This window comes from Pyrgilauda ruficollis, unplaced genomic scaffold (genome assembly GCF_017590135.1).
Source record: "Pyrgilauda ruficollis isolate IOZ18807 unplaced genomic scaffold, ASM1759013v1 scaffold65, whole genome shotgun sequence".
NCBI classification, from domain to species: Eukaryota; Metazoa; Chordata; class Aves; order Passeriformes; family Passeridae; genus Pyrgilauda; species Pyrgilauda ruficollis.
The window spans coordinates 3252333-3264368 of NW_024528266.1; the positions used below are offsets into that span (position 1 = coordinate 3252333).

General features: G+C 36.6%; 1 protein-coding gene across 4 annotated transcripts in view; it reads left to right on the forward strand.

Annotated features, from left to right (window-relative positions):
* RAP1GDS1 (Rap1 GTPase-GDP dissociation stimulator 1) overlaps window positions 1–12036 on the forward strand; it is a 90751-nt gene that overhangs the window by 31040 nt on the left and 47675 nt on the right. For 3 of the 4 annotated variants that reach the window (XM_041484294.1, XM_041484297.1, XM_041484296.1), the window contains exon 2: window positions 860–970. In XM_041484294.1, the coding sequence (XP_041340228.1) occupies window positions 860–970 (111 nt within the window). The remainder of the gene's footprint in view (window positions 1–859; window positions 971–12036) is intronic. The other variant, XM_041484295.1, reaches the window with a different exon arrangement.

The window sequence follows — 12036 nt, forward strand, 5'->3', positions numbered from 1 at the left end:
CACTCCTTTTGAAAAGAATGGTCCATTCAGAGTGAGGTTAGTCATCAGTGGGCTTACCAGAGGCTCAGGCTGCAGCTGCAGCCTTAAACCTTGCTCACAAAAGGATAGAATCCTCAAAATGGTAACAGTCATACTACCCCAACCATTACTGAGCAAATAGGTGTCTTTTGAGAATGATGTAATCTCATTTGCATTTGGGTGGTGGTGGGTTTTTTAAAGAGGGAAGAGTTAATTATCTGAAATCCACAAGAGAACTTTCTTATTTCAAGAAGATGCCATCTGTTTCTATAGATCAGTTGAATTTAAATAGTTAACACAATTCCTATAAACAATGATGCTTGTAATATTGTGGTGGAAAGTGGCATAATTCTTAAAAGGCTCTAAGCTTAGCACTAGGCATCTGTGAATAGTCAAGATGAAAGCCTACACAGCGTGCAGAAATTGGCATTTTCAATTACTTTGCCTCTATTGATGAAGATCAAGATATGCTTATTTCTATTCTATTTTATTCCCACACACAAGGGGAGAAGCAAAGAAACAGCTGCTGGTTTTCTGTACCAGCGAGGCTGAGAAAACACTGAGAGCTAAATTGCTGTTCTGTGGCATTTCATAAAGCCATGTCACCTGCTGTGACATTCTGTTCTCAGATGCAAAATGATAAATGTATATATAAATTTGAAAAGTTTCATTTCATCTATAACCTTTGCCTCCTGGCTTTTTTGTATCCTCAGAATACAGACCATGCATGTCTTCTTCATTGATACAGGAACTGCTTACACTAACTATTTACATTCAAGACTATAGTGCTATTACCAAATTGATGAGGACACTTATTTCTTTTTCCTTTGTGTTTCTCAAGCAGATAATTTAAGTGAAGCCCTGAAAAAGCTGAAGATAACATCCACTGACAGCACATCAGATAGCTTGGAAGGATGCTTGGACTGTCTGCTTCAAGCTCTGGCACAAAACAGTAAGTTGTATGGACCTTTCACATTTTAAATCATATGAAATCAGTGAATTAAAATGTGGCAGAAAGACTGACTCAAGCAGTAGGCTGCTAGATTGGCTCTAGTGAGTTTTGAGGGTTTTTAACCCATATGTCTGTAATATTCTGGTAGCAACGAAGACAGTGACAGGTAAATACCTGAATATTTGGAACAGCTGTAGTCCACTCCTTTCTCCACAATGAAGTAGAACACTTTTTTAATTGATCATTCAAGAAAAAAAAGAAGAGGTGGAGAAATAAGCCTCATAATATGGGGAAAAGGATAAGGGAGCTGCTTGCTAATTCTGGTTGAAAGACCATAGTTTCCCCTTTGTACTGTATTTCTCCTCACATTTCTGATCACAGATTTCTTAATTCCAGGAGTTTCAATTAGAACTAGGCTGGATATCCAAAAACAGTCCAAGTTTGATATGTAGTATGTAACAAAAATAACGTCAGAATGGAACAAGATGTTATTTTCACCAAAAACTTTAGAATGGTTGTCCCCATTCCCAATAGACAGAAAGGTAAGGTTAATGAAGATGACAATTTATAAGACTTTTCAGTATTTAACTTTCTTAGTGCTTCAGATTGTGGCAGAAGAAGAATATGTGTACAATTTCAGGTTGAAAAACTTCTCGGGATAGGTACAAGCCATGATTAAAACTTTTTTTTTAAAAAAGAGCCCTCTGGAAGTATCAATACACTCAAAAGTACAAAGTATTAATAAGTCTTGGCTTTTTTCACATGATAGTATTGTACAAATCAAAGCCTTTTGGATTAGTTGGTGTAAAATACTTGATGAGGATTTTCACAACTGAATACAAGCACCATCCAGATCAAGTCAAAAATTGATTATAACAATGTTTGCATTTACTAGTATTCTGTTTTTAATTATCACTATTTTAGAAGGAGATTATCAGCCAGAAAGTAATAAAATCTATAAGGTTTAGATCAATCATTTTTTTGAAGGTTCTGGATTTATTTACAAGGTATATCCAATACTTTAATCCAACCTCCAACTGGATTTACTTCCACTACTTTCAAGCCTAATACTTAAACAATAAGTTCTAAAAAGATCATATGAAAAGTGACAGCTTACTCATGTAAATAACAGAGTTTGCTATTTTGCCTATGAAGGTCACATAGCTGTGTCAGAGAACAAGTCTGGCAGATGCAAAGTAATTTTACTAATGTACAGCAAATTTACTGATGCTTCCTTGCAACCAGACTCTTCTGTCTCAGTCTAGGGCTTTGCTCTTCCTTCCAAAATTTGTTCTCTTCTAGATTTGTAGTTGCCAGGTCAGATAAACAGATCATTAGGATTTTGACCTCTCTCTTTGGGGTAGTTCTAGGAAATATATTCTCTCCATAATTTCCCATGCTCTTTGTGTGTAAGTCAGTGCCATGGATATAGCCCTGCTGAGCTGCCCTATGGTACACATCTCCATATATTTGCATTTGCCCAAGATTGAGGGCAAGTGAAATAATGCACTGAAAATTAAATGGGTCAGATAGGACAGGTTTTTTAAACAGCTTGCTGGTAATTTAGGATCCAGTATATCAATTCTGTTTCAGGGGAACTGGACATTTCCATACCTAAGTTTTGCTAAGTCTCTTTGGACAATGGGCTTTAGTTGTCAAGGTTGTCTGATGATTTGGGGAGCAGACTTCTGGCTTGAGATAATTTCATGAGAACAGCAGTCCATTTAAAAGACTTCAGAGACTGATTCAACAAATAAGATACATAATCAGCTTTCTAAATGCTTTCTCACAGCTCTCATCCATCCAGTTAACATCTTAATATGGATTTAGCTGATTGATTTTTAATGATTGTCTATATTATCATATATACAATACCTAGTTATGAGAGACACACTGTACCTTTGTGTCTGCGTATAAATTACTATACAATAATAATGAGAAATCAAATTGTTTATATAAAAGTACATGTTAATTGTAATGCAGAAATCATTTAAATAATATTTTGCAAACAGTTATTCTGCTCTCTTTTAGTATATTTCCATGTGTATGATTAAGTTAATGAAGTATACATTTATATTATAGTTCAGTAAATCATCATATTAATGTGAAAGAAACAAGCCATTCAAGGAAGAGTTCATTTTAAGATAATTTTATAGAACTGTGATTTTGCTGGGAGTTCATGGTAGTATTGGTAATCACAGAAGTTAAAGTTTTATTCACTGCTTTAAGACTTAGAGATAAAAATATTATTTTATCTTATATAAAATTTAGTACATTACTAATATGCTAATGCAACCCACTCCCATCTACTGCCAGCCAAAATCAGTAGTTAAACCCAATGATACTACAACAAATTGAGATTTTCAGTAAAGGACAACTTCAGTTTTACATAGTGCATGTGCACATGAATGTTTTAGTGACCATTACACCATTGTCTGTTGGTATCTGCATGCAGCATAGGTTTGTGCCTGCTGCAGAATGTTAAATTCCCTAGTCTCTAAGTGTACAGTGAAAATTGTAGTTCCATTTATTTTGCATACAATATTTATGTTTTCATTATGCTAAAACATTACTTTCTTCTCAGTTTTTCTACTGTATAGAAAGAGAAGACAAAGTTGTGATGACTATCGTAACTTTTCATTTCATTCTATGTAATCTGCTGTGTTTTCTTTTGTTTTTCACTCTCCTTGTCAAAACTGATCTGTTGATAATCCTAGACAAGTGTAATGCTGTGGAACATGATACCTCCTGCCTGACTTTAGGAGCTATTCTGCCATTTGTTCCAGCAGTCAAATTAGGGTGCATGCACACACACATATGCTATACTACAGAAGGGCGAGTCAAATACTCAGCTGAATGTGATAACTGCTGGTAAATATTTGGCAAGCCAAATTCAAATTGTTTTAACTACGGTTTGTCTAGGAGAAACTTGCATAGCTCTTCACATCTGAGACCTGGGTCTGAAAATCCTGCACAGATGGTTTCCTTAGGAGACATTGTTTTGAAATATATATATTCCTATTTATGCAGATATTTTAGTTCTTGTCTGTCACCAGCACTTCTGTCTGAGGCCATTCATGTATGGTCTAGCTTGTGGCACTAGAGAAAACTGAGGGGTTTTTTTTGAAGATGAAAGAGGCAACAATGACAGAAGAATGAGACATAAATATGCATTCGAAACCCTTTAGAATAATGACATACCTCATTTTGTGTGGAGTTCCTTCAGCATTCCCAGTGAAGTTAACTAGCATTTCTGGGGACTTGGCAGCCATAAAGCTGCAGTAACCTAAGTTAAGATTCACAGGTAATGTAAGAGCTCCTTTCACATCCATGGATCTACCTCATTCACAGAAGCTGAGATTCTGTCCACCTTCCTTCTGAAAGAAAAACACAAATATTTGATCTCTGTCCACCTGCAAGCACTCACCATCTGCTAAACTTCCTATAATTCAGATTTTTAAGGAAAGGCTGAGGTACGTGATTCATAAACATTGTTAGCAGCAAAAAACCAGAGCCAGCCATGCACTAAATGAGTTACTGGCTTATATTCAATCAAGAGGTGAAAGGTGTGTATTACGTGTGTTTTCTTTTAACAACTATACATTAAAACAAGTTATTTCACTGTCTGCTCCATATAATCTGGATTAGATCTATACAGACATGAATTGATTGTGTTATTTTCAAAGAATTTTGGTGATCTGGAAGCAGACCGTTTACAGTGATATGGAGTGTAGAATGATCATAACAATCAGAAAAGGCACAAACCTCCTCAAAAGTATGAGTAAGACATGTACTGAAGAAAATTAATTTGAAAGATCATATGGTTACATTTCTGGAAAAAAGTAAGTGAAGTATAATTGCTTTATTCTGTATCTTGCACCCAAGGAAAATATGGGTATGTACTACTATTGGATATTTGGAACAATTGGTTAATTTTCTTGTATAAGGAATTACAGGAGAAAACAATACTGGCCATTCTATTCATTCAGCATATACAAATTTATACTTGTTAAGAGCCATTTCATAAATACTATGCCTGTCAAGAAAGTGCTTTTATCCTAACATCTCTAAATAAATGTCCTGCCTGAGAGAAAGAAAGCAAAAAGGAAATAGAGGTTTTCTTTTAAACAGCAGGTTCTCTGGAACACAATTATTGCAGTAACAACAACAAAAAAGTTACTGCTAGTTCAGACATGCTGTGTTTCAGATACAGGAAGTTTATAGCAGACATAAATAACCCAGTTTGGATAAATGAGAAATCTGAAAAATCTGCTGAGAATGTTATTTTTGGCTCTGCTGTACTCAGCATAAGAGGCTGAAAATGCCCAGTAATCCCAGCTTTCAGCACCTGGCTCTGAAAATGTCTTGACATGTAGATGAAGTGGAAAGGCTGGCGCGTGCATTTGAAATATTTTTTTACACGCACTTTTTAGAAGATTAAGAATATGAGTTTACATGTGTGTGTGAAAAAATGGTTTTGCAAAATCGCAGCAATAAAGGTAAGCTTACGTGAGAGGTCGAGGCCCCAGTTTTGAAAAGGATTTCGAAACATTGGAAATATTTGAAATAATGGGCTTTACCTTAAAGATGTGGCTGACTAAGATGCCTTATTTTCTACTTGTTGAGCTTTGCTGATACCTGGTAACTCAAGGAACCATCACATGGCACATGAAAATTTTTAATTCATGCATGAAACTGGAAATCTCAGCATTATTCAAAGGCTACTTTAGAGTGCCATTTTTCTTCCCATAATGCACACAGTTTCATAATAGTATTTTGCTTTGCCCCAGAATGTATATGCTGGAGCCATGCTTTGTTTAGAATATACTGGCTGTGTTGTATCAGGGAAAATAACATTGTTACAAATTACCTGAGCAATTTCTAGTAAGTTTTTGCCATCACTTCCTGCTGTTCCAGTGTTTAGGGACCTCGGGCTTATCCCATCTACCTAAAGCTTCTTGTTCAGGTTTTCTCTTGGGAGTCACCAGTGAGTTTTCTGAAATGAGTTTGTTCCTATTTGATGGCATCCCAGAGGAGGATCTAGAGTGCTTAAGAAAATCTTGGATATCTGGAGACACAGCAGATTTCTCACATTCCTTTGTCAGTGGTGAAACTTCTCATCGAATGCCCTAAAACTTTGGTAGGCACCTGCTCTAACAGACATCTAGTTTTCTCTTTTTAATTATTTTGGTGGATTTCCAGTTCTCACAACCATATGTTTACACAGAGGTTATATTTCAGTTGGAAATTCATTTTATTCTGTTCTTCTTAGCCGTGGCTTCCATATGTTGTTGAATTTAGTTAGTGCTTGTTCTTCCTATACTTTTTCTGATCTTCAGTGGCCATAGAAAATTGAACAATTCCTCTACTGGAGCAGAAAAATCATAAAGAGTTGAAAATTTTATAATTCTGTAATTCAGGGCTCAACTAAAAAAAACCCTGAAAATTTAAAATATATTATTCTTGCTATTAATACCTTTGATCTGTGAAAGAAAAAAAGCAAGATGTACCTATTTTTATCTATTTACCTCTTTTTTTTGGACATTTTTGATAGTTCTGTGTAGACACTTATTTATTCATTGCAGTCAAGTAGGCAGCTGTCTGCTTAACTAGTAACACTAAGTGCCATCTGATTTCAGTGAAGCCTTGTACCTCTTTAGTACACAGAGGATTAAGAAGCAGTCATTTCATCTTTTGTTTCCACAGTCCTCTCACATTAGCATGAAAATATCTATCCTCCTACCCCAAACATAGAAAAAATTAAGTTGTAGAACCTTTTGTCATAGCAGAGTTATTCTAAGGCACAAACAACTAAAATCACTTTCCTTTTTTCCTATTGGCTAAACATCTTAAGCTTTCTCCATTCCCTTTTGTGGAACAGAGCATGGAGAAAAAGCTCCACATTTCAGAGCATGCTCAAACAAACATATTCTTAAACATCAGCACACTAATCTTTCTCTGTTTTAAAGAAATTGTATGAACAGAATAAGGGTAAAATGATGCAACTGTTGTTTCATGCAAATTGTGGCCAACGAACAATGCTTTCCTGATTGTGAATGCTTGCACAGTATTAAAGCTTAAAACAATAACTGTCTATAGGCCCTATTCTGACCACAGTTGTTTTGTATAAATATAAAAAGAGCTTTCAGCATCTCTGCGGATTTAGCAAACTTTACATGTAAGCTTTGACAAGGCAGTGCATAAGCACATCAAGAGAGCTTAGCACAACCAAGGGGGTAGACAGTGGTACTAATTGGATTAGTGGCCTTAAAACAACTGATAACTAGTAGAATTAAGTTCACTGACAAATAGCATTTCCCTGCTTTCTTATTCCTCTTTGATCTTTAGCATATCTCTTCTGAGTAGCAGTCTCCCTTCCAGGAGGATTTTTGATCCTCCTTGGGTGTGCCCTGCAGTGATCCCTGGTATGTCTCCCAGCTGTGGTGTTGGAAGGAGAAGGAGGCCATCTGGTGCCTTAAGTTTTAGCTTCCATATTTTTCAGATTCTGTGCTGCCTTGGGTGTACTACAGTAACTCTGAACTTCATGTTAAGTGTTGGTAAGTTGTCTTCACAGGGTAGGTAGACAAAACAATCCTTTTCCAGCCTGAGAACCGAGGACAGCTGTTGCAAGCCTCAAGCACAAAAAGCATAAACAACAACGAATTGAAGAGAGTGAGGAGGGAGGATGGGACTTCATGACCAGAAGCTGTAATTGGACAATTAACCCAAATATATAAATGGACCAAAACTTATAGAAGTGTGGGATCTCGTCATCAGTCATCCATTTTGTGACCATTTTGGGTCCATCTTGGGTGTAGCCCTTGCCAGGCTCTTGTGCTGCCCAAGGTGTATCCTTTAATAAACACCTGCTTTGTTCTTTAACTCTGTCTAGCCTCTGTTCTGTGTCAGCCTCTCTAGGCATCACACCCATGGATGTACACTCAGACCCAGCAGGCATGGACCTGCATGTTAGTCCTGACATGTAAATGTCTCCTCTTGAACATTCAGACAAGCAACAGACATTTATTGTGTTATCCATGAAGAGTAAATACTCAGATGAAAGTTACAACATCCTCCTCCAATAAGATAAAAACTAAACAGTATCTTTGCTAACTGTCTCCTGAAATGTATAATTCTCTGCTGAGATTAAAGTATTCTTTAGGTAGATGGTATCCTTAGCCTATGAAAAAGATTTTAGGACATTATCATTATTCCTGGTTTGTCTTGGAAACTGCAAAAATATTAAGAGTAGCACTAAGGCATCATAGTACCTTGTAGGACTTGTTTTCTTTGCATATTGAAGACATGAACTAATGTCTGTTTAGCTACTACTAAACCTTGATTCAGCATCTTTGGAATTCAGTGGAGTGGTCATAATGCATTTAACATCTATTCAAACCAAGGGAGGGAAAGGGAGTAGAAATGAAAAAGGAAGAAATGAAAGTAAAGTGGATGAGTAACAAGGAATACAGTGGAACATAATATTTTTATTTTAGAGGAAGAAGAGAAATGACAGAAGGGGGAAACAGATATAAAGATAAAATTTTTGAAGGAAAAAACCCCAAAAAAACAAGATAAATGCATGTACCTGAGTGGCTGGTAGGAAGCAGTCAAACCAAAACCCCTCACCTCAGACCAGCAAGAATTTCTAGTCTGCTTCTGACACAGATAATCTCTTGTAACAGAGGCAGGGGTTCAAATTTGATTGGGCCAGCTCAGCCAATCAAGCCATTAATCTTACCTGCAAAGATTTCTAGTCAAATGCCCTGCTAAAAGTTGGGAATCCTGATTAATATTTTTAATAGGGAGTTTTGGCTCAAATACTGTGTTATAAAGTGTTCCTTCTTTTTGCAGAAGAAGGATGTTTGTTGCATTTTAGCTCATGGACTGTTGCCTTGTCATGATATTGTACACACATAATCCAGAAATGTTTCCTCATTAAGAGCTGTATATAATATATTTTTACAGTATAACTCTACTAAATCAAGGTGACTGCTTTTTATTGGACTGTCTCCCAGTAAACTGGCTTACCCTAATGATACTGAATGGTAATCACTGCTGCTTAGTGGGATTATATTTTACATAAAGTCCCCTTAATAGTGATGTATTTAGTTAGTGACAGACAGTTAAATGTTTATCCAAGTGTTAAATTCCAAGTGCTATTCATTGAATACACAATGTGCCAAATAAAGATTAACTATTATATTATTTTTCTTTGCAGAAGGCATCAGTAAACAGCGGTTCCAGATAATAGAATTGACATATCTTTTTTTTTAGATTGCCTCTGTATTGCATTTTCAGTGAAAGAAAATGAAGAAAAAGCAGACCTTTTCTTTTGCTTCTATATTACATTTCAAAAATGCAAAGAAAAACGCCTACATTTTACAAAAAAATTATATTTAGAGATCATGTAATTCGCAGTTTCAGGTCTGCAGTTTCATTCTTAGCTTTGCTCCAGTCCCTTATAACTTAAAAATGTGATCTTTTTAAGACTAGGTTTTTCTTAAGCTACTCTGATGGCACAGCTCACTAAAAACACCAGCAGGTTAAAAAATTCCTGTATGTGTAGATGTACTCTTTCAATAAGCAAAGGGTGGAATTTCACAGCAAGCATTTCAGCTCACTTAAGAGCACTCTTAAGAGAACATTAAACATTTCCTGCATATAAAATGATCAGATTTCAAATTTGATTTGATGTTAATAAACTAAATCAAATTTGGAGAAAGGATTTTACTCCATAGGACTAGAATTTGTTATAAATTTGAAGAACTAAAGCATGAGAATACCTTTTACCCTGGGACCTGTCCTGGGTTCAGTCAGTACAAGTAAGAGAAGAGGCAGGGGAAAATGTCCACGGAAGCATAATACAAAACATGAAGATGTGAGTGTATGACATTTGTACTAGGATGCCAGACAACAAACTTGGCAGCTGAGGCACTGACCTCAAACTCTTTCAGCAGCCTTGCTACTGAAGTGGTTACATCCTGGAGAGGGTGAGTCAGAAAGGGGGAACAGCTCAGATAAATCTACCAGCTACATGCCAGGGCTCGATACTGGATGCTGTTCAGGAACTCAGGGGTGCCAAGCTGCCTAACTTTAATATTCTGCCTTGTGCTGTGACCTATTCTTGAAAGTATATGTGCATTTCTCTTCATTGAAGGCAAAGATGTCACATATTTTTTACTTCATTGGTGCTTGTAACAGGCTATTCAACCGGTAGAATCTCATCCTGAAATTCACTTTTATCCTTTGGATGTAGCTTTTGGAGAATTTAATCATCGGGACTCATGCAGCTAGTTGATTGATAAATCTGTCTCTCCATCTGTCCTTCCTTCCTTGTTAAAGCTGAGATTTTAATTACAAACATCTGTGTACTGTCTCTTTCTTCGTTAAAAATAGGAAGTGAAGTTGCCCTGTAGCTGCTGACAGAGACAAAACAGAGCGAACATCATGATGGAAACATTTTTATAGCTGAGGGAGAATCCTCCCTCCTTGCCTGATAGGTGTCTAATTTCAAGGATAAGTGAACAGGCAGATTTTGGGGATTTCCCCATGTGAGGAGGAGCATGCCAAAAATAAATCAAATGTCTACAGTTATTTTTATACATAAATTATTAGTAGGAAAGGACTTTTTTTTCCCCCGTTTAAGTAACTCTTGATAATTGGAAAAGATTCTTCGGTTTAGGTTTGTTAAGCAAAACCACCTTATCAGTGGTGCATTCTTTGTTTCATGAGAGCATATAATTTGTTTTTCTGAGCTTCTTAACAACTCACTTTTTGTGCTTTTTTAGGCAGACTAAAATCTTCATTTAATGATTTGAAAAATATAGTGGCAGGCTGAGGAGAGAGGGACAATGTTTCTTGACTTAGGCTGTATATGGAGAGAGCATCACTGCTTGTGCTTGGTCACATGAAGCTTCTTGCTGTGGTGGCTAGGAGCATGTGCCAGTTCAAAAGATATCCCTTGTTCCCTTCATTCTCTTCCCTTCTGCCTTCTGAAAGAGCAGATGGAAGGTTCCTTTCGTGATATATGTGGTTCATCATTATTTATTCATGTGTTCATCTTTCTGATGAGAGTACATGTAGGAGGAACATTATCAAGCCAAGGTAAATTTCTGCAGTAGTTCCAGTAGGTTTATAAAATATCTTTGCAGTTAGAAAGACATGCATTTTTCGAAAGACTGCACAGCAAACACAGTTTGCTTAATAAAGAGGACGCTCGTGAAGCTGTTTATTTATAATTCTGTGGTGTGAAGCTCCAAAACATGGGAATTATTGCAGTGCTAGCCACCACAACTGTAGGGTTACTAATAATAGTATAACTTAGACTCATTGTTCATAGGGGATAATGGTGAGTCTCCAGCTTTCTTCTGCTAGCAAGGCATTGTTGAGAGATATGCCTTGCCTTTCCCTTCCTCCTTTCTGGCTTTGATTTCACTTTTAGTTGTACAAAATAATACACCTTCTCTCCGAGAAGAGAGAAGAGTGAATAGAGGGAAGTAAAATCTCAGAGGAAAGAGAGCTGAGAGGGAAGAGAGTGTAGAATTTTAATTTGAAACACATTAGATTTTTTCCTATGATTTCTACTACTTAATTAACCAGTCTGATAGCCACAGTGCTCAGCTCTCCAGCTCTGATCTGAGGCATTAAAGATTTTCCTGCCCACACCCTTAACTATTGTGACTTTAGGCACTGCAAAAACCACAAAATGCAAGCATATTGACATTTTAATCACTCAGCTGTGACATCAATAAGATTTTGACACTACGTGATCTAACATACTCTTTGTTTTGATATGGAGTGATACAAGGAGGCATCTAAAGCAGCACGCTTAACCTTACAGGGTTTCCCCCTCCAATTATGCTGTGTTAGACTGTGTGCAAAAGGGCTGCTTTTAATGCAGCATTATTACAGTCCTACAGTTTCTTTGCTTTAAGATGGGACAGCTCTAGGTGTGGGCTGGTGTAAGCAGACTGAAAATCAGCCTTTAAAAAAAGCATTTGAAATCACAGATACAGGTAGCAAAAGGATTATGAGGTGTGGCACCCTAATGTCATTGCTAGGTT